Raw genomic sequence first — 24,795 nt, forward strand, 5'->3', positions numbered from 1 at the left:
TGATAAATAGTGACAATTCAAGAGCAATCGCCAACAGCAGATCAACAACAAAACGCTTTGCAAAAGACAGAAATAGAGAGAGAGACAGTACGACCTGAGATCGATAAGCTCGGTCGGCCGAGTTCAGTCGCCTCGTTCAAGGACAAGGCCAACTGAACGCGCTTGATCGAGGCGCACTGGCACGAACGCGAGCTCATTCCACATCGAACCGCGTTGTCCTGTTCTATCCCTGCGTGTTCGCTCTATCGTCTAACCCGCGGGGTTCAAACTTGAGTTCGGTGACAGTTCACCCCTTCGAGAGGGAGGCTAATATCAGAAGTGCATGTTCCAGACAGACTGTGGGACGGCGAGGGGTGCAGCGCACGCGCTCCCACCAATTTTACTTCAAACTGCATTTTCAGTTTCACTTTCATTCATCCCCGCGATCTTCAACCACACGCACACGTGATATGCCACACTGGCACTAGCATACGTTGGTGACTTGATATCTTCGTCGCATCGGACTGTTGTATTTACCTCTGTGACTTTGTGTCGGTGCTCCAGTTTTGAGTTATGTTTATGTCTGGACCTCGTCTCATTTTCACTTTCTGTGAACTGACGGCTGTCAAATAGATTTTTGTGTTTATCCTGTTATAAAATGCAAACTGCTGCTATTGTGTACAAAACTGACATTAAAGAGTTCAGGATTTCGCCGGGTGCTATTGTTTCGTCTACTTCTTCCCCAGGATCTTCTGCGATGAGGCCTCCACCGCCCCCACCTCCCCCAAAAATGAAAATATCTATTGACAACAAACTGGAGGAACCCTCTTCCTCTATTCCTGACCTAGGTAAGTTTCCTTACCACTCAATCAAACGTTCATTCATCAAAACCAATTTTAAAAGAAAAGTCTGTTTCCTACTCTCGTTGATTTTCAACAAAGTTCAAAATTTTGGCGATCACCTTGGAGGCGTTTCAAACCCGTTTTGACTTCCTTATCTGCGCCATTGACATTCTATACGACCTACCCGAAATGACGAATTTTTCTAGTGCAACCGGTTGGCTTGTCTATACCGAACAGAATATAACCCAATTCGGTTTTTTATAGGACCCACAGATTATTTTACCAGACTCGAAACTTCGATAACAAGGTCATTATCATGGAGAGTGCTGGTAGATATGGATACCAACTCGTTCTTTATGGAATATTATTGCTAATCGTTGACCCATTCGGGATTGGTGGATATCAGGGATGGAATATTTGATTCCTTATGACAAAGATCGATTTATCATAATTCGGAAGAGAATTCAACAAATTTATTTGCGATTCATTCCATTCCACTACCGGAAAGTTGATCGTCTCGATACTGCATAATATATTGCAGATTCCAATATTGTTTGGAGGTCAAACAACTAAAGCACGTTCAATTTTTATACCTTGCCCTTTTATCAACGGTTGATTACCGATAAACTATAACTGAACTTGCACCATTGAAATCGACTCCATAAGTAATAAATATGTAATGAACTTCAAGTTCAGGTATGGATATGGATCCCGTTGTATTGTTTCATGTCTGCAGTTGTTTTGATAGTAATCTCAAAGTTAACATTCATTCAAACCACAGTGTTCCAAGCCTCCGAAATATTATAATATAGTTCTATGTTTCATCGAAATATTTATGCTAGGTTTAACCACTTTTCATGATACTGCGAAGAACAGCTAGAGATAAAAAACCCCAAAACTGGAGATGCGAATACCGTTTCAGATTATGATCTGATGATAAATACATCACATATGTAATCGTTATGAAATAAAGAATAAAAGATTCAGAATCGGTAGCATAAAAATAGCGAAAAATTGAGAATTATTTGTGAATGTTGTTTCTCTAGACGTCTGTCGACCTGCAATTCAAAGAGAAACTGGTGTTCGATGTTTTAATACAACAAAATCTGAATGTTTTATTTTCTAATTTGTATCACTTCTATCATGAAGTCTCGCATGAAGTATTATTCATGTTTGTTTTTTTCACATAACCTTCGTTTTTACATTGAGTATTATAGAAAAATCGAAACAGCAATTTCATCACAGAAGGGCTATGGGCCTGTTCCGATATTGCTGGTTTTACTGGCCAGCAATCGAATAACAATAGAACTCGAACGACTGGGCCAATAGGCATCGTCTCTGAAATACTGACAGTACTGTTCAGGAATATCGGAACAGGCGGCTTATCCTGAGATGCATGATAACATTTATTTACAATTTGAGCTCCTAAGAATCTAGACTATAATATACAATATAGTCAACAGACAATGGGGTGAATCTTTCGAAATGAAAAATATTCGATTCATCATTATGAGTTTCACAGAAAACAATGGTATCCTTGTTTTTGTTTTATATACAGGCTGTAAATGAATGGTTGTGGAAAAATTAAGGGGGTGATTCCTTGTCATAAAATGTGGGGCTTTCATATAAGAGCAGCCCCTTCCTAGATAATTTATGCCCATACGACTCACGGTACTTATCTGTTCACGAATTATTTTTTTCTCGAAAACCCTTTCTTTTATCGAGAAATGATTAAAGACGCAATGTGTCCAAAATGAATGAAGCTATGAAAAATTGATTTTTCAACGGTATAATTTGAATAAGAAAAAAAGTTTCTCGCAAAACAAATTTTAGGGGTTGCTTTTTCTATCCCTCGCACCTCCAAATAATTTTTTCTCTTTCGCTCCAAAAGAAAGTTAGCTTAATTTCATCACAGTCAGTTTTCTTGTTTCTAATAAAAAAAAATGAAAATTGTTTTCAGTTGCCATGTTAATGGTGCTTTATCTAAGCTGATGCTGCTTAAAAGCATTATATGAAAATTCCACACTATTTTCTTGACAAAAAATCACCTCTTGAATTTTTCACAACTATTAATTTATTCCTTGTATGTTATTTTGATTGTGTGAAGATGGAATTTTAGATTTCAGACCCCTATCTCACCCAGAATGTTTTTGACACTTCGAAGATGCTCAGCCAGCTTCATTATATTTACTCTCAAGCATTCACGTATTTACTTGGGATCGAAACCTTGCTCGGCGAAACGAGCCTGACTGTTTGATTCCGCATCTTATCTTTAAATTGATAACATGAGGCCGCTGACGGAGTTTATATTCCTGACCCTGACAATTATTTTTATCCAGGCAAGGCCACGACGAAAGCTGGTCAATGTGGGGCCCGCTTGTAACGGAGTCAAATTTGGTACGAGACTAATTGGAGATACTTTAAATAGATGTTTGGTACCCAACGAGGAAGAACTCCCAGTTTTGTCTACGATAGGCTTCTTATACACCTTGAATATAGATTCAGAAAAGAACTAGGTGCTGAAGGATTTCTTTCGAATACGGTACTTGAAGGAACTCATTGATAAAAACGTAAAGTTAGACAGATATTTTGAGGTCAATGACATATTCTCGGACATACTCCTCAGGAGTGTTCGATGTTCTTCCTGTATCCGAAAACATGTATTTTCTGTAGGCTACTAATTAATTAATTACCTGAAACAAATATCACAAAAAAACGTCAACATGTGATTTATATTGTGTGCTTCCATCTTTCATCAATAATAATTTTGATGAAGAGCAGTACTATTTTCAACATCCCCATCAATAACTACATACATATATCATCCCTCGTAGAAGATTCGTGAAAACTCCCCAATTATACATGAAAATTATAGTCTATTAAAATAAAACTGACTTGTCGAGCATTATTCTACAAAATATAAAAATTAAATGGTGTCGGTTACTGTTACTCACACTGTAGGTATAATACACGTAAAAAAATTTACGCACATTATGGAAATCTCAAATTTATTCTACAACTGAAGGTGTTCTCAATGATAATTATTTTTATCAGAATTATGCATGCATATGTTATCCACTTTCAACGGTTTTCTTCAATACAGATGTTTTTTCCCAGCAGGAATAAAAAAAGATGATATTATCAGATTTTGAATGTATTGGCTCCATTCTAAAATCAGTTGTTCTGTATCAATTCTAGTGATCAATAGTTTTTCTTTCATTTGATTTTCTACACTCGATCGCTATGCAACGCGAAACACGCAATTTGACCCAAGAGGAATGTGCCCAAGCGGTAGTTTTGCGAGAAGAAGGGTGGCATACACAAGAATTGCAGAAAGGTTTGGAGTTTCCCATACAAGTGTTTCCAGAATGTTGCAGCGAATCTGGGAGACAGGTATGAATGTCCGAAGACCAGGACAGGGTAGACCACGGGTACCAACTGCCATTCAAGAACGTTACTTGAAAGTTTCTTCGTTGGGACAACGGTTTGCAACCGCTCGCCTCCTTCAAATTCAGCTTGAGCAAACTCATGAGGTGCAAATTAGCACTCAGACAATAAGAAATCGCCTCAGAGAATATGATTTAAGGCCTCGTGTCGCGGCAAGAGGCCCAGCTTTTACCCTAGCCCATCGAAGGGCGCGTTTGGATTTTGCGAGAGAGCATATCCATTAAGAAGAGGCCGATTGGGAAAGAGTTCTCTTCACAGATGAGTCTAGATTCTGCATCTACCATTGTGATCGACGTTCCCTTGTATACAGACGTCCACATGAAAGATATGCACAGTGCAATTTCCTGAATACTACTGGTTTCGGGGGAGGATCGATTATGGTATGGGGTGGAATATCTTTGACTGCTCGCACAGACCTAGTGGTCGTTGATAATGGAGCTATGAATGCTGATAAGTATATAAGGAACATTCTTGAAGAGCATGTAGTGCCATTTGCCCCATACATTGGTGAAAATTTCATTTTTATGGACGATAATGCCAGACCCCATCGTGCGCGCATCGTTCGGGAGTACCTTGAAGAGGTTGAAGTCTCTCGAATGGAATGGCCAGCAAGAAGTCCAGATCTCAATCCGATTGAGCAGGTTTGGGACAACCTCAATAGAAGGCTGAGAAGTTCAGAAAATCATCCAGCTACTCTTAATGACTTAGGAATCCAACTCGGAGAAATCTGGGAAGGATTAGATCAGAGCATTTTAAGAACACTTATTTTGAGTATGAACCGTCGTTGCCGAGCTGTAATTAACGCAAGGGGTGAAAATACAAAGTATTAAATCACTTATCAGCATTTCAGTATTTTGAAAATTGTTAATTTCTCTTCTTTCACATAAGATTCGGTGAAATCTTGAATTTTTCTTCCATTTAATGTGTCTTGTTTCGTTCAGAACCTTCCCGAGAGAACATAAAAAATAAGTTATAAAGTCAATGTAGAGTTAACTTTCATTAAAATTGAGATTTTCAGAATGTGCGTTAATTTTAATGTATTTTGAAACTATGGTTGTCTTGCTGGGACTGAGAAACGAATCCAAAAGAGCAAATATTTCTGAAACAAAATATTTAAAGCCAACCTACGCCCTTATAGTAAAACAAAAAAGAGAAAAAAGGTTGACGAGAGAAGTTCTCCGTGACCTTCGACGTAGTATACAGAGGAGGTGTCCTTAACCTTCATCCCTTCGATTGAAAAAACAATTTATTCACGTCACACCATTATTCATCGAAGGTACCACTATTATCGCCTTTCATTCGGAATACAAAGAGGTGAACATCCATTATATCTTCGAAAGAAGTGTTCCACTCCGGGAATAATAATCGCCGAAAACCGATAGCGTTTCCTGTTCTCTCCAGTTCTTAGCTGGGGAACAGGCCAAAATAAGCGACTTCTCCGTATGTATTTGGATGCGAATCACACACGTACAAGAAATATTTTTCGGTTCAGCGACCGGTTATTGGACGATTCGTAAACGAAATACGTCCACACGGAGGTATAGGATTGCAAAAAAAAACACGAGTTTTTGTACGGACAAATTCTGGGAACCTCTGGATGATTTACGTGCAACGAATGAAGAAATTCGGATGCAATTCATTGGAAAACAAGACCCAAAGATACTAGATGATCGAAATGATTTTACGATTCCCAAACTTTATGAATATGTTTAAATTTTAAATGATGCGTGAGGACATATTTATGTGAATGGAAGATATTGGACAGCATTATCTCTTCTGGTCTTCGTTCTGCTTTATTTTTTCTCATAATAGGAACTAAATTCTGTTTACCCCTAAAATTTACATAGTTCATGTACATTCTGTAGTTTTTTAGTTTATTTTCGCATGGTTCGGTTTCGAGGGCCACTCAGTTTTGAAAATATTCGCTCTTTTAGTTCTGAATTGAGATAATGAGACTTTTTGAGCAAGCTTATACAGGGTGTCCGCGCCAAGGAGCAGCGGTCGATTACTCTAATTCTATTAACTTTACAAAAAAAGTTTGAAATAAAACTTTTCTCTTTTTGAGTGGAGCATCTCCTAAAATTATTCAGAAATATACAAAGTGTTTCGTTTCTTCTGCACAGCTATCAACTTTGTTATTTTAAATGGGACACCCTATATATTTTTACATTTTTGAATTCCATGTTCAATTTGAATATAAGTTTGATAACACAACTACGTCTGAATTCTCAACAGTTTTCGAGAAATTTGAGATTTTATAAATATTTTGACAGTTTGAGGTACTTACATAAAGGACCATAGCTCCGTCCCTATTCTATGTAATTGATTCAAATTTGGACTGTGCCTATTCAATAAATGATATATTTAAAATTTTCTTTGTAAATAACCATATTATATACAGGGTCCACGAAAACGTAGATCCATTATCAAAACAGAAATTCAGCAAAATCTGTTTTTTTTGAATGGCAACCCATATTTTTTTACTGTTTGTTTATTTAAAACAACTAAAAGCTAACAAAAGTGTTTAAATAATGAACAGAAAAAATAATGGGTTGCCATTTAAAAAAATGAAGATTTTGATGAATTTTTGTTTTGATAATGGATCTACGTTTTTGGGGACCCTGTATTTACAATGGTTATTTACAAAGAAAATTTTTAGTGTATCAATTATTGACTAAACACAGTCCAAATTTGAATCAATTACATAGAATAGGGACGGAGCTATAGTCCTTTATGTAAGTACCTGTCAAAATATTTATAAAAACTCAAATTTCTCGAAAACCGTTGAGAATTCAGACATAGTTGTATTATCAAATTTATATTCAAATTCAACAAGGTATTCAAAAACGTAAAAATTTATAGGGTGTTCCATTTAAAATATCGAAGTTGATAGCTGTGCAGAAGAAACGAAACACTTTGTATAGTTCTGAATAATGAGATGCTCTACTCAAAAAGAGGAAAGTTTTGCTTCAAACTCTTTTTTGTAAAGTTCATAGCATTAGAGTAATCGACTGCTGCCCCGTGGCGTGGACACCTTGTATGATTTTCGTTCAGGTCTGATCGTATTATGCACCTGATCTTATGATGAGTTATATTTTTTTTTCTGGAAAACTCACTTATCCTGAACGAAATTATTAAATATACAAAGAATGTGGAATTATGGCGAAATTCATTTCTCTTGGCTTGTTACATTCAGCGCACACATTATAGCAGAAATTAAAAATTGAGAACTAAGACCTAATATTTGGAATTAGTCTCTAGTTAAGAGTTTATAATAAGGAGTGGAGTTATGAGAGCACTTCTTAATGGTAGGTAATAATGGTTAGCGTAACTAAGATCTAAGGCCCAACTAGGAAAAAACCAATTCAATTGGCAGAGGGTTCTCGGTTCTTAGGTCTTAGTTCTCCCTGAATCTTTTAAGGTCACTCCAATGAGAATAATTGATTTCTGATATTATAAAGGAGTTCTTTCCCCTTCGAATTTTTTTCTTTTCAATTTTTTTCGTTGTCACTACTTACAAGACAATTCAACTGCCTTGCCAATAGTTATGCCTTCAGAAAAAATGATTTTGCTTAATACATTAGGGGAAGAAATTTATTTATTATATTGAAATCAAAGAATGTAAAGTATTGTAGGAAATAAATCTTCAAAAAAATTAGCTGAATTCGAACAAAACTTTTAGTGTCGATAAATCGGCCAAAAATTTGGTCGATCCCTCCAAAACTTGTCCGAGAATTCTCGTCGAGCTTCCGGAACCTTGACGATTGCCATTGAACTGGTTTCTAGCCCATAAATTCGCCAAACTATGATACTATAATATTAATAGCTCGATCAATATGCTCAACCTTCGTATCGCGTTCGCGAATATCATCGTTACAGCAGTTTCCGCAACTAAACAGTCGTTCGTAATTTTGTGTAAACAATTCTGAATAGCGTTCACCTTCCCCCAGGGACCCCCGCGTACGGTTTCAATGAAAATCGCTCTTCTGGACCGCCCCGAGGCAAGGTCCCGAATTCTAGATAAGATTCGTCATTTCCTCCTGAATTGAACGCGGACGAAATTTATAACTTTCCGCAGTTTAAAGGCATTTCCTCAGGAACCGCTTGAAAGATAATTCGGAATTTATAATGATGCGATTTCGAGATTGGGGGAAGGCTGTGTAATCAAGTCAAGTAGATGTCTCGAAAAATCTCATCAGTCTAATGGTGTTGAGCTCGATGCATCTGCAAAATGACAGGCCCTGCCCCAATGGTTCGAACTGCATGCAAGTGAGGCAACAGCCTTAATAGCAGGTCATTTCCCTTTCCAGCAACGCCTTCACACGCGACAAGAGAGAAGAGAAGAGAGTCAGGAGTTGAGCTGAATGCTGCTTGTTGTTAGCGCATGAAAATTGGTCGACAATCTCGGAAAGATGTTCTTGTTTGGATTCACGCAAAACTCTTGACGATTCCTTGATCCACCTTCAATTTTCGATCATTTAGTTTATTCTCTCATTGCAATATTGCCTTGTCATGGGAATATTCCTTGAGTTTCAAATTTATACATGGATTTTTAAGCACTGTTTTTATCAGAAGAATTCTGTGAGTTCGCTTTCAAATTCAGACGAGTGATTGTCCAGCAACACTAGAAACACTGTAAAACTCTTGTAAAAGTCAGGTAACAACGATTCAAAACTTAGCTTCAGTTAGATGATGCCCAAAAACGAGGAGTTCCATGGATTAATGTAGTGTGAAAAAAGGAATTCATTAATTTGGTACCATCATGTGGCAGAGAGTTGCAAAGTCTCGATGCTTTAGGTATAAAAGTGCGGTCGTATCGAGCCGTTCTAGATGTCTGAAGTTCGACTGTGAAGGGTGAGATTCCGCTGTTTCGCGAGTTATTTTGACTGGTTTCTGAAGTCGCGGCATAATAGGGGTCATCTCCGAAGAAGTATCTAAATAGTTGAAGATTGTCCGCAGCGAATATATCGACGAACGAATGTTTTTTGTTCATCATAGCAAGAATAAAATGTTTTTTTTTGTGTAGCAGGGGAAAAATCTGCAAGTCAGACGAACCACCCTCTCCTGAGGGGGAACAAGTGTGGGGATTCTCACTCTCCTGAGCTCGAGACCCACTAAAAATCCTTAACTGCTTCTTGAATATTAGTTTCGGGCATTTGCCTATAAAACGTTCATCTCTTAGTCGGTTTTCTTCTCGCACACTATCGTGCTGGGATGTATGTGTTTATCCTCTATTGGATATCACTTTATTGGATATTTAATAAGTTTCTGTTTTTATTTTAATCTCTTTCTAATTGATCTCTTGGTCTCCTTCGGTGAATTCGCATTCGCCTTTTGTCTTCCTCAGGGTCGTAGTCCACTAGTCTCCTGAGTTCTTAATTCGGATGGTTTTTCGCTGTTTCGAATAATTTCTCTGCTTTTCTGTTCATGAATATTGTTATGGTTTCCCATTTTAGGTCCCTATAAATCTGTCTATTCCTGACAAACCAAGGTGCATCTATTGCACATCGTAGCAGCTTGTTTTCAGTGGCCTGAATTCTTTTGATATGGCTCTTTGCCGCGAAACCCCAGGCAACTGATAAGAATAAAACTGTGATCAGTACGGTTATTACAGAGTCATGAAAAGCTTAGTTTTGACCTATTGCAAGGAAAAACTCCTTAAAATCCTCGTATTGCCCCATATGAACGATCAAACCCACACATATCGTTGAAACAGTCTCCAGGGTGGTATGCAGAAATGGTGGTACTATTTTAAAGTTCCGAGTCCCCTCTAACGTAGATTTCTTTACGTAGAGAAGTGTGCTACCCCTACTAGCACGTGTCACCTAGTCAGGGAGCACCTTGGATGGTCGCACCTTGCTCTAAATAGTCTTTAGCTAGGGGTGAGGGTGACTAGCAGCTGTCTTACAGTTGCGCTACTGTTACGAAATATGACGGATGATGTTTACCTGGCCGAAATATTGGGATGATGTAAGAGCTAAACGGGTGGGATAAACAACATGTGTGCAAATGGAAGATTTATACATAATTAGAGGGTGCCGACTGCATATCAGGGAATACTATATGATGCGTGGTACTAACCATCATAGGGAAAGAGATTTCCCCATTAATTCATATTTGAACTCATTGAGTTTTTAATTCTTTATATCGTGCAATGGAGCAAATTCAAGATGCTATATTACAAATGATCACCTCTAATTTAGGGGTAGATATTTCCTGAAGAGTGAAGATATACAAGGCCCGGATATACAGGAGAATTCAAAACGATGAAAATATCAGTACCGTGCGATTTAAGGTAAAAACAGTGCAGAAGAATTGAGACTGTACTGGGAGTGATTGTGTCGACGAAGTTCTATTATTGTTATCGTAGTTTTGCCCAATTTTAAAGTCTGATAAAATTGCTTGGACAACTTGGATCGTGAAGATGACTGTGACGATTGAAATTCTATCTGGGAGGACTCTGCATCTTCTGAAACTCTTTAGGGTTTTCACTCCCAGTCTTTAAAACAAAATTGGCAATTTAATATCAATTGAGAAACTACAATTCAGAATATTTTTTAAGAATCATTTTACCATTTCCATTTTTCGTTCATTGTCAAGCAACAATTTGCTCCTGACAAATTAGTGCAAGAATTTACACAGGAGCAAATCAATTATTACGATTTTTTTATTGATTTTATTTTAGAGACTGGGAGTGAAAACCCTAAAAAGTTACAGAAGAACACTGTAGTAACTTTGAAAGAAATTCGTTTTAGGGTTTTTTTATTCAATCAATGATTTTTCTAATAGTGTCATTTCGACTAGCTCTAAATTCCGGTGCAAAAAAACCCTTTTAAAGAGACTTCGTATGGAAATTGAAAGTGGAGGTGGTTGGGCAAAAATTTGAACCAATAATGAACCCTAAACCCTCTCGTGATAAACAATTCCAAGTCGAAATGTTATGTCAACAATACCCCGAAATCCAGATGATGGGTTTGAGCCCAAAAGAAGATCGAATTAAAGCAATTGAAGGGGGTTATTATTTTTGGAGAAATGCGAAGTAAATCCACAAACGGATTCACCCTACTTTGCTTGTAAATCATGGCAGATTAGAGAAGACATTCGCAAAAGGATAAATAAGGGTTCAACCACCGTGAACAAAGATCAAAACAATAGCCTCACAATATTTGAGACCTGACGGATCGTTATTTTTGGGGGAAGTGTGTTGGAATTAACGACGATATACCCTCTTCCGCGCGGATCTCGGCAATTGTCTCCCATAGCCGACCCAGCGATGGCAATTAAGCCATTTATGAAGGAGCATCAAATTTCATCATGCCCAATACGGACGCGGCCAACAGTTTCGCCATTCGGGAATAATTCGGACGCCCAATTAAAGATAATCCTTCGCCGAAATGTTTTCTCCCTACTGCCGGCCGGGACCGGGGCGAGCAGTGCGCCATCGAGGGGATGATATCACCCTCCGCAACGTGTGCGTTATATTTCATCGGGAAGTTATCTGAGTCACCCCGAGACTTTCATTTCTTCCCTGTGGACCCGCTGGCTGCTGCGCGAGATTGCTTGTATTTATTCTTATATACATACAGGGTGAGTCTTTGACTCGAACTAATATTTTAGCTGTAGATTCTTGAGGTCGAAAGAAACACTTTTTTCCTTTACCATTTTTTCCGATTCGGCGCTGATAAAAAGATATAGCCGTTTTAAGTTTTCATAATGTGCTGTGCCACCCCTTGAAAAACAAAAGATGAAAAGTACCCTCAGAATAACTAGCTAGATCTGTGACCCTACACATCTGTGGATATTTCAAACAGAGTTGTATTCAGCCAAAGGACCAAATTTTTCAAAGGGGAATTCTCCTCAATTTGGGTTATCACAGCATATGCAAGTTTAAACTGAATAATTATGAGTTTCATTCATGAACTTTTCAAATTCACCGCGGAAACTATTCAAAATCATTCTTCAAATATGTGGTTTTAAAATTTAAATCGCTTCGTTTCTAGTTTACGATTTGGCAACAGCGCCTATTAGAAAATATAAAGAACAATGGCTTGTTTATAAAATAACAGCTGTTGATTTACAGCCATCATAAGGCGCGTACTTACTGGCGAGCTTCAACTGCAACCGGCCATAAAAATCCCATAAAATTTTATAGACAGCCATCTTTCTCTATCTCATCAAGATAATGTATTTGTTGTCCTTTATTATAAACGCATATTTCAGTCTATGTTGCCGACGTGTGCAATAGAAACGAAACGCTTTAAATTTCAAATACGCGTTTTTATTTTTAATTTTTAAGTACTTAAAATAATTTGTTTTGGGAAACGTTTCAAATGGTTATTTCAAAATGTGACGTTTCAAAGATATTTCATAAAAAATACACCATTTTCGTCAGAAGGAGTATGACCTATTTCACTCTTTAATTATTGAACATCAAATTACTCGAAAACAGCGCATTATACGAAAAAGTATGAGAAATACTTTTATTTTTCAAAACGTTCAAATATTCATTAGATAGCATACAACTCAGTTTCAAGAGTTGGGTTCTTAGAATTTTAGTTATTTTATGGTACGTAATGGTCATAATGAGAAAACTGGAAGATGTGGGTGATATCTTGTGTTCAAAAAAGATTCATAAAATAAATGAAAAACTATATGTATTTCTAAATCAATTTCATCACATGAAACCGTTTGTGAGATGAAAATAAAAATTACATATTTTTATGGTTTTTAACAGTCTGTATCTTTTGAACCGAAAAGATTCGGAAAAAATGGTAGGTAAAAAAAGTATTTCTGTTAACCTCAAGAATTTACTGTTGAAATATTTGTATGAGTCGAACACTCACTCTGTATAATTGGTATATTTCTTCTTGCAAATACTATGACGTCGAAGAATTTTTCTTTTTCACTTCGTTTTTATTGATTTCTGGGTCTTCTTTTTTCTTTCTCCATCAGTGGCGTAGCTTGCCTTAGAGGGGCCTTGTATCAAAATCTGTTGAGGGGCCCTAAGGAAGGGTGAAGTAAAAATAAAAGAAGCAAAAATGTTCGATTAGTATCGAAATGATTATATGTACTTATAATTAAAAGTTCTAACTTATACTTAGTGCTGGGAGCGGAATAATACACAAACAAATAACATACAAACAATATAAAATAATATACAAACAAATAATATACAAACAACATAAAATGATAAACAAACAAATAATAAACAAAAAATACCAAAAATTAAAGATACGCTTTTCTAGCATTTATTTAAGCAAATCTATTTATCAAATCAGCCATAGCTAATGACGATTTCAGTTTTTTAAGTTGTTCCCCCTCTATTGACAATAACGACATGTCTGACAGCCGTTCCTGTCCCATAGAAGTCCTCAGATAATTTTTTATGAGTTTTAATTTTGAAAAACTCCTTTCAGCGATTGCAGTTGTAACCGGAACGGTCTAAAATAAAAGGCATGCAGTAATATCGTCAGGAAAACTGGATGCAAAGCTATTGAATTTTGTCAGGACTAATTCTAAAAGTTCTTTGATGGCACGAATTTTCTGAATTTCAGATTTTAAGTATACGTATCTATCCTTATTATCGATTCGGTGTAATGAACCGGATTTTGAAATGAATAACTTAGCAGTTATTCTCAAAAATGCTATTGTATGGATAACATTTTTAGGAATTTTTTGTTTACAGACATTCGGGGGCCCCAAAAACCTGGGGGCCCCGTATTACTGATACCGCTGATACCGCGGTAGCTACGCCCCTGTTCTCCATCTGTCTTTTTCATTTTCTCCGAGATTCGGATGTTCGCTGTTTCGAATAGCTTTTCTGCTGTGGTTTCCTACAAATCAAGATGAATATGTATGTTCCTGACAAACTAGGGCGTATATATTTGAATTGATTCAAATTAAAAGAATCATCAGAATCGGTTGAGTCGTGGGTGGGTATTCACACCAGAGAGAGTATCACGTAGTGTTGGGTCATTCAGTATGAAACAGAGAAGATGGTGTTTTATGCCTTCGAATATATTTGATTTCATAACTCATATATGTATTTCATTCACTATAGTTACATGCTTGATGACCAATAGATCGTATCTCATTATCGTTCGAAGGGGCCGATAAGAAATTGAATAAATGGATTTATCTTGGCTGATTTCGGATGATATGGTAATCGCTGATGGCGAAAACTATACAAACATTCAGTCATGAGTCTCCACTATCAGGTGGCGCCTTGTAGACGCAAAAAAACGCACTATCAGACGTACAGAGTGCATTCCTGGATTCCAGGACGAATGAGGGCGTCCAAGCTTTACTGGTTGCGTAATTTGTTTGGTAACGTTCTGGTTTTCAGCACAAAAATGCACGTGCAACAATTTACAGTCTCCTTCTGTCCCTTTGCAATTTACCTTCTAATGGTGGTATTCTGCTTTTCATCTGTAAGCTACGATTCTGTAGCGTACGATCGATCTGTAAGTGGCCGACTTACAGATTCGTAAATATTGCTATTCTGGAATTGTTCCTGTAACTATCTCAGTTACAGTGTTACTTTTGAACTACTTATCGATAAATATAACCTGCAATCGTAAGTTTTGATCATAGAACCCATATGTTTTAAGTCTATGATTTCAATTCGAATATTTGAATGTTATTGTTGAGTACCAGTTGTTTCGTCTCTTTGTTAATCAAAAATAGGTAAGAAAAAATGTCTAGTCCATGGTAAGTTTATTCGTGATTAATCATTATGTGATACTTATTTCTATTTCAACATTTCAGCGTTGATATTTCAATAGGCACTAAAAGAAAACGCACCAAAAACACTAGTCGTGAGCAGATGGAAATTTATCTACAAGCGATGGAGAACGATTATGTTATGCGAAGCAATACAATTAATCCCACCTTGGGACCAACTTATTTGCAGAATAAATGGGATCAGCTGGCTCTAGAGCTGAATTCTGCAGGTGATGGTCCAATTTTGACTGTAGATGAATGGAAAAAGGTAATTTTTTCTTAAATGAAGTGGAGAGAATAACAATTTGGATTATATTTCAGAGATTCACTGATTGGAAATATTCACTGAAAGCAAAAAAAAGAAAAATAGAATCCCACCGGACAAAAACTGGTGGTGGTCCAATGATGAAAACCATATTGTCTGAAATAGAGGAGAGAGCTTTAGATGTTTGGGGTCGGGTAACAGTTGAAGGTGCTGATGTTACGAGGTACGAGGGTATAAATGTAAATAATGATCAAGTGCAGCCAATTTTAATTGAAGTATTAAATGAGGAAACAGTAACATTAGATGAGCAGGAAAAAGAGAAGGTGGAAGAGAGGAAAAAAAATACTGTGATTAAAAAAACCAAAGAGAAACCACTATCGTTATTAGCTGAAAAATTAGTAACCGTGACTGATGAAAACACGAAAAACCAAAAAGATCTAGTCGAAGCTATACAGAACTTTTCTAAAGAATATTGTGATCTGCAGAGAAAAAAACTGGAATTCAAGATAAAATCATTTCAGTATTTACATCCCGATTTTAAAATGTAAAAATTAATTTAAACCTTTTTTTACCTTTATTTATAAATTTTGTGATATCTATTAGATGAATATTTAGAAGAGATTATTATTTTTGTTATAACTTATGACTGAGGTTAAGTGATAAATAAAGTACAAATGATTTATTCAAATTGGTTGTATTTATATTTTACATATTCCTTATGTAATGGTTTCTGGCTTCGATCCCCCTCTGGTGTATGCTAACATCAACATTGCCACCACCAACAAGATCTGAAACTAAAGGACTATTAAAATTAATATCCTCCCCTCAGTTTTTGATGCATACCATCATTCTCATCTCTCATTTCAATATCCTCATCTATCATATTGGCTGCTTTACAAATGTTGTGTAAAACGCAACATGAGTATATAATTTTTGCAGCCTGAGTTGGATGATACATTACAGTTCTTAATCTGGAAATGCATCTAAATCTTCCTTTTAAAATTCCGTTTGTTCTCTCAATAGTGTTCCGTAGGGAACTCAACTTTCTATTGAAAATTTCCTCCTGACTGTTTCTTGGAATAGCAATCGGAGTAAAGAGCCATGGCTCAAGAGGGTAGCCACTATCACCTTAAAAAAATTCAAAAATAGGTATCACCTATTGCTCTACAATATATAATATGATATTGGACCTACCAATTAAAAGCATATTTGTATGACCTGCTTCATGCTGTAGCTGTAAGTGGTTCCTTATTGAGCTCATTTGCCAAACAGCAGAATCATGGACAGAGCCAGGAAAACGGGCATTAACGGCTAATATTCTGCAATCAACATCTGAAATCTGAAAAATCTGTTATGAATACAGTAATTACAGGAATGGTGTAGCATAATTAAAAAATGTTAGAAAAGTTACCAGCATAACATTGATGGAATGTTTTCCTTTCCGGTTAATATAAACGTATGGGGGGTGATTAATGTCATTTTCAGGAGGTGCAAGAATTTCCACATGAGTTCCATCTACTGCTCCTAAAACACCTATGAACCCATATTTTAAGAAGAATCTACAAAGAGACAGATAACATTATTATAATGCTAGTTTGCCAATATAAAATATTTGTGAATTACTATAGAGTGTGAAACTGTTTTCTTACCCCTGTTTGACCAGTCTAATTGACTCCTCGGTAGTAGGAAACTGAACCCAAGAGGGTAATAAATACTCAGCAATTGTAGAACAAATTTCATTTACCGCTCTACTTACTGAAGGTTGACTTGCTGATAACCAGGTATTGGAACCTACAGAATTCTGGAAAGACCCTGTGGCCAAAAAGTTGAGAGTAATCAACACCTAAAATGTATAAACCTCAGATCAATTCCATTCAAACAATTACTTGAAAAGGCTGAAGTACTTTTTTGGGTAATGCAATAGCATTTGCATTTTTTGTGGGTAAAAATTGCTGTAAAGCATTTATTAAGTTTATGGTGCACTGCTTCTTCAGTCTAAACATTTTTATAAACTGAGCATCCGGCATTTCGAAAGGATTCATTTGATCACGCAACCTTCTCCTTTCAATTCTCATAAAGTTCCTATTAAAAACAACAATGATTTTCAGATCATATATATTATTGTCGAATAATACTCACCTGTTATGGTTTTCTTCTAATAACAACCCAATAAACAAAGCGATATTATTATTATCATTCATTATGAATCTATTTCAAAAAGTTGTTCACCAGAAAATAAACAAACCATTCGACATAACCTCACAATATATCATTCGATAGGCTTCCGACCACCTCTCGAGTCCTCGTAAATATTTACGGTTTCTGTAAGCTACAGATCACCGAAAGAAAGTCCAGAATCGCATTCTTCCTGTAAGCTCGTAAAAAGTTACAGATTGGCTTACAGATGAAAGCAGAATACCACCATAAAGTTGATGAAGTTATGGTATTTAGTCGCCTTGGGGGGAGTCTGGGAGACTTGCTCAGGTAGGAGACTTGAACCACCTCAAATATTTCAATTCAAATTTAGCGCTACTGGTATCCTGAATAGCTTGCCACATACTCGTAACAAGGCAGAATTAGTGGCGACACTATTTTGGCTCCCATCAGAACAGTTCGGGAGTGAGAATGTTGAACGTGATTTTGTTGTTAGGAAGTAAGAAATTGAATAATTTTTGTTTGTTACACTGACTGAGAAGTTTGATAGGTGCGTGGTGTTATTCAGTTTTATTGCTTTGATTGACTAATATTGTTTTACAAACGATGAGCCTTTTTAATAATAGTTGTAAAAGTTTCAACAAAACATATGTTGAAAAGACTAAAAGGGAGGCTTGACCCATGCTATGGTCGGGAGACATAATCAATGGTCCAAATTTCCCCCACTGAGCTTAGATAATAGTTTGCTTCAAAAAAAGAAAATTGAATGATAGGAATAAATATAAAAAATTTACAAAGGTTAAAAAGTTAAAAACATCTCGAAAATAAGAGAGAGAAACTCTGAAATAAAAAATATGAACTTCATACGCTGTTCATACGCTGATACATCTGATGATGAAAACCTTGACATAGACAATCGTTGGTCATTGGAAATTGTTTTCTTTCATTGTTTTTCCTGATAAACAAACTTATGGTCAAGTATCTCTCGCCCCCTGTTCAACTCTCCCATGGGTTAGAGAGACATGAGCCAATTTGCGGTTCCTAAAAAAAGGATTGAGGTACTCAAAATGTTCATCTCACCATCACTCTACTATTATCTATCGTTACCTAGTTGGGCATGATATCTTCACGCAAAAAAATGACTTGCTACCATTTACAGATACAACTTAAGTGCCTTCAGAGTGAAGTGGGGTTCTACTCTCCCGGTCTTCCCATACAAAAAAACGCGCGAAAATTGTCGAGAAGTTTGTGAGGTTTCCGAGGATGTTTCAAAATTTTCTTTATTATAGTTTTGACATTCACCCCCATGACCAAATTGTTTTTATTACCTACAGAATCGATCGAAAGAGTTCAAGTTATCAGTTATATTGATGAACTGTTATCCAGTAATAGTCCTCATAGAATCATTGAGAAGAGAATCGATTTCATATTCTTGGGCACTGTTGGACCAAACAGAACAACAGTATTCAGCAGCAGAAGAAGCAGGGTGATGGCATCATCACCCTGCGAAGAACCAGCTAAATTCTGAACTGTATTATTCCTTGATTTCAATTTTAAGAGAGGTCTACACCGTTTTAGTGGTCAGTTCAAAAAGAGACAATGAATATCTTACGTCAGAAACCACTAATATGGGGTTTGCATTTATAATTCAATTCAATCAGTTCCTCATCTCGGAAAGTCAGAAATTTTTTTATTCGTCAAACGGAAAAAAAGTTTTTTTATCGAAGAACAAATATTCCTTCGTGTTATTCACTTTCCGAGGTGCAATTGTCTTTTCTATGAATTTCCACATGAACAAATTTGTCGAAAAGTCTCGCCATTGGCTACAATCCGTATCCTGGTGAAGTTGAAAAAAGAAGTTCGTTAAGTGCAGCCATCTTTTCGACGAAAGTGGAAACTATTGTAATTTTCGTTACTTCTACCTATCGTTCAATTTTTCTGGCAACAACACCCCACATTCTGATAGTCTTTCCCCCTTTACGCCTTATACGGATGGCGCGGTATAAACTCCTTTTAAAAGTAACTCTCAATATTGTTTTTTTGATCTTGATTATTCAAACGAAAACAGGATACTACCCTTCTATTTGGGACTATTTCATTTGGGCCAACATGCTTGTGAAAATTACCGAAACCAGTTCCGAAACAACCCTTATTAATCGAATCGTAGATGACCCTTTCCTTCGAGTCTCGATACCGATATTTCTCGGGACAAATTCCTCTCATTGTCTCCACCGTTCCTAACCTTCGAACGAAGTCTTCGCCTTGAGAGAGTCGCGCCCTTCCCTTCTTCTGGTCCACGGCCCATCATCGCGGTGTCTGCGACGCGGTTATATTTAAACGAGCCATTATAAAAAAAGAATGCCTTCCCAGAAAAAGCCGACCTTGGTTTCACTTTCTGTCTACGCGTGTGTGAATGTGAAACGATCGTTGGCCCTATATAGCAAGCCAGCGCGCTAGACTCGATAAGGAAACCGGACCGGGTTGATATTGGGGTGTTCTTCGGCTTGTTTTTTCAGCCGCGGCTCGCCGTAGACCTACGACTTCCTGGCTTTTAACGACCATGGCTGACCTAGTTCTTCTATCCGGTTGGTGTGGGTCAGGGCGAGCAGAGGGTGTGAGGGCTGCATTGAATTGTAATCTTGTGTACTGTGACACAAAAGAATCTCGTGGTTTCTTGAGGTTTACCACCTATCTACGCGTTTGAGTTAGTCCATATCGTTGTACAGGGTAACCTATTTTGTGAATTTTGCGTGATATCTATAAAGATAAAGGATTGCGGTTTTCTGTCAACTTCACGAGGAAGTTGAAACTAGTTCTGACAGACCTTTTGTAGTATAATCCAGTGACGTAGCCATTTTCTTCCTAACATTTCTTGTACAGGGTGGGCATAATTGGTGACACCTGATCTACAACTTTTTCAACTCAATGAGATAGAGGAAAATGCATGGCACATTATGGCAATCTTTTTTCGAGAAAATAATAATGCCATCAACTGCATTCCTCTATCTTCTTTTGTTTTCGAGTTATAGGTCAAAATTTAAATTTCAACTTTGGTTATTATCTCCGTTTCTGTCCGAGCTAGGATGTTGAAATGAAAACATTATACAGACACTTTTTTGGTAGCAATCCAGAGGTGTACTTTGATTTTTTCCAACAGGTATTTTTGCTGAGCTATAACATAAAGATGTGTTTTTTCTTACGAAAACAGTAGTTTAAAATGACTTAGCAAGACTGAGGGCGATGGATGATATTTTTCTGAAAAGGTGAAAAAAATGGCGAAGTCATTTTAAACTACTGTTTTCATAAGAATGTTATAGCTCAACAAATAAACCTGTAGGAAAAAAACATAGTACGCCAATTGATTGCTATAAAAAAAGTGTCTCTATAATGTTTTCATTTCAACATCCTTGCACAAAGAAAAACGGAGATAATGATCAAAGTCGAAATCGCTCAAATTTAAATATTGGCCTATAACTCAAAAAAAAAGAAGATATAGAGCAATGCACTTGATGGCATTATTAGTTTCTCGATAAAAGACACATTCATTTTCCTCTATCTCGTTGGGTTAAAAAGTTGTAGTATCACCAATTTTGCCCACCCTATACTTATTTAGGCGTGAAGCAAACGCCCTGTTTTTTAATGGAACACGCTGTATGTTGTTTTTTATATTCATAAAAGCATAAGCATGAAGAAGTGAGATTTCCAAAAATATACAGGCTGAGTCTTTGACACGTACAAATATTCTAACAGTAGATTCTTGAGGTCAAAATAAATTTGTTTTCTTTACCATTTTTTCCGAATCGGCTCGGTAAACTGTTGAAAGACCATAAAAAATGTTATGTTATGAATTTTTGAATATAGTTCTTCATTTCTTTCGTGAATCTTTTTCGAACGAAGATTATACGTCTTCCAGTTTTCTTATTATGACCATAACTTACCATAAAAATACCAAAAATTCAAAGAATCCTCTTGAAACTAAGTTGGACGTTATCCAATGAATATTTGAACGTTTTCTAAAATAAAAGTATTGTTCATATTTCCTCAAATTAATAATGCACCATTTTCGAGTAATTTGATGTTTAAAAATTAAAGAGTATCTGTGAAATTTGAAAAATTGGGTATCTTGGCTGAATACGCCTCTGTGTAAAAGATCCACAGATGTGTAGTGTCACAAATTTAGCTAGTTATTCTGAATGTTATTTTTTTTCCAAGGGATGGCACAGCTTATTATGAAAACTTAAAATGGCTCGATCTTTTTATCAGGGCCGAATCGAAAAAAATTAAATGGGAAAAAATCGTTTATTTTGACCGCAAGAATCAAGTGTTGAAATATTTGTACAAGTCAAAGACTCACTCTGTATAAGTGTACTTTTCTATTTTTAAAAACAAACTCAGAATTTAAGATTTTATAAAATTTTCCATGATACCTTTTTAGATATAATTAAGAAGCTTTTTGCGCATTTTTATTTTTATTCTATAACCCCCGGTTTCACAAAACTTTGATTGCGCGATTAACGATTTGACAGTCACTCGATTTCCAAACGGAAATCACTGAAACCTTTTCATTTTTGAATATATTGAAGGAGTAGCAATAGAGAATTATATTGAATGGATGTATATGGATCATAATTTGATGCTAGAATGATATTCTGAATGCTCATTGACTGAATTATCGATTGAAAAAAAATTGACCGTAAATTAAGGGTTGATTCCCCGATCAAGCTTTGTGAAACCTGGGGTAAAACAAACAATTAACACTATTTTACGCTAATATTTGAAAGTCTGCAGATTTACATTGAATGCATTGACCTTGCATCGTCTTATTTGATGTAAACCATGTTGTTACAACCTATGATGAAGATTGAAACCGAATCCCTCAAACCACAATTTATTATATAGGTATTATTTTATAGTTTCACCAAAAGCACCTTATATCAATTCGAAATAAATAAGTATGAAAATATGATCGTAAGCCTAATCAAATTGACAGTATCTTTGTATCGAAATCACTAAAAAAAAACTATCACACTAGTCAAACTCATTTTCAAATTAACTTGCAAGAAAGTTATCTCCACAAAGAGCTTAACCATATCTACTCATTATGCCAATTTCCAAGCTCTAGCTGAAAATCTACTGACCAGAATTGCTATTATTTTGGTGTATGACAAATAATTGTTACTGGAAGGATAAAGGATCGAATCAAATATTGTGTTCGTGATGTGTTTCAAAATTCTCCACCCAGTTTGTTCACATGTTTGAGATTCATTTTGGGACCATTACGTACCCTCATCAAACACAATCATTTCTTAGGCAGCGTCGAAAACTGCGTCATAACGCACGCGAATGCCCCTCCTTAGTTTACCCAGTGCGACCCTACGTAAATCAAGTCCGAACGTCGTTACCGACCTTCATGTGCGACGTGGATAAGGGACAAAGAGGTAAACAAACAACGTCAACGAACTTGTGAGCCTATAATAAACGATAATCATGGAATACGCGACAAGAGTTCATGCCCTCCTCCATTAACAAGATCCCGAACAACGCTCACCTACTATATTTGTACACGAGTACTACAACGCTCTCGTTTTCATTTGGCCCACACCGTTAGCCTCTCTCTGTTAGGCTCCTTCCTTCCTCGCCAGTGTATGCCGTGTGATGGTGGCGTCGTAATTTTGTTTAATTTATGTCGCGACTAACATCTGGGTCGACCGTAAATCGTCAACGGAACAAGCGGACTTTTGTTGGGAGAGGATAAGATTCTTTGCTTCCGAGAGTGTTCGAATGGAACTTTGGATATTCTGCGTGTTGGAGAGGAAGATTGAGTTGATTGAATCACTTATGGGGAACTCTCAACTTGACGAAATTATAAGTCCAAATCAGAGTACTGAAGCTGTACTACGATCCTCTAGCCATTTGTTATTACGGTTCTTATACCACTGGCTTTGTGAAAGAGACAAACCAACAGAAATCACAAAAATTTTGAAAGCTAGCGTGTTCAAGCTTCACATAATGCTTTCAATTCTTACTGTAGAAATGGAAGTTTTATGGGACCATTGCATAAAAGAGTACAATGAATGTTGTTTGGAATTTGACCAAGAAGCTTTTTTCTCAATGCCGCCAAGATAGATAGATAGAGATGAGCCTATGAAAGGGAAAGTAACTAGGAAAGCTATATATTGCTACCCTTCAAAGAAAGCTTGGTGACCAGTGCTCTCTTTGGGAAACTATTTAATGAACATTTAAACAGAAGGGGATTAACTGGTTGCTCCTTTTCCCGTTACTGCAGGATCACAGATGAAACTGCTCAACACATTTCGTTGAGGATGACACACTTAATAACATCAAGATCTTTCGATCAACTTCATGTTGAAGAACAATGATCTCCGCCCAAGAAACATATGAAGGTTGCTTTGGGGTACTTTGACAAGGAGCGAGAATATTGGCCAGGGAATTGTTTAGGATGGATGTCAGGCAAAAGAAAGCCATTCATCGTATGAGAAACATTTTGTGCGTTGCAGAAATCTATAAATTGAGAAGGAAGCTGAACAGATAGAGTCATTCGGGGTAACTGAGCGCAGTGGGTAAGTGTGCGCAGTGCATATATCTCGACTATGCAATGTATGAAAGAGGGGTTCATTTGGGTGAAGCAAGGGCGCAGAATCCCCAAATTAGTTTTTCATAGGAGTGCACCGTGCGACGTTTCGTTAACTTTTTATTTGCAATCAATCAAATTCACTAGTTTTCTTGTTAATTTTCAGCATCTCTGCAAATGCTGCCAGGTCCAAGTTCCGAGTCCGACAGTGTTAAACAATGTTTTATTCGATCATGGGCATATTAACCAAAATATATAATAAAAAATTTTAGGTTCTCTTAGCTGCTCAACTCTATAAGAACGTCAATTCAAATTTTGGCTTACTGGGGAAAGTGTGCGCGGGTAAGTGTGCGCATAGATTCATTATATGGGCATTAGTTCAGTGAAGAATAAATTATGACATTGTTGATTTTCTTGGTTAAGACTCGGCATAAATTGGAGAATTAACTGAATCGATTATGAAAAAAATCAAGGATAGGATATCATGAAGATTGGAAAATGTAATAAAATATAAGTACCTATGTATTACCTATTCAGTGTATCTTTGACTTGTACAAATATTTCAATACCTACAAGTACATTCTTGAGGTCAAAAGAAACATTTTTTTTACCATTTTTTTCAAATCTGCTCAGTTCAAAAGATACAGGCTGTTGGAAAACTATAAAAATTATTGTTATTTTTATTTTTATCTCATAACGCTTTTATCTAATGAAATGAATTTCAGAATATAGTTTTTCATTAATTTGATGAATCTTTTTCGAATGCAAGATATCACGCACGTCTTCCAGTTTTC

At 36.5% G+C, this 24,795-nt stretch overlaps 1 protein-coding gene across 1 annotated transcript in view; it reads left to right on the forward strand.

The window, feature by feature from the left end:
* Window positions 1-206: 206 nt before the first annotated feature.
* LOC123314574 (ecdysone-inducible protein E75) overlaps window positions 207-24,795 on the forward strand; it is a 149,180-nt gene continuing 124,591 nt past the window's right edge. The window contains exon 1 of the mRNA XM_044899927.1: window positions 207-827. Coding sequence (XP_044755862.1) covers window positions 638-827 — 190 coding nt within the window. The 5' untranslated portion in view covers window positions 207-637. The remainder of the gene's footprint in view (window positions 828-24,795) is intronic.

Source organism: Coccinella septempunctata, chromosome 5 (genome assembly GCF_907165205.1).
Source record: "Coccinella septempunctata chromosome 5, icCocSept1.1, whole genome shotgun sequence".
NCBI lineage: Eukaryota > Metazoa > Arthropoda > Insecta > Coleoptera > Coccinellidae > Coccinella > Coccinella septempunctata.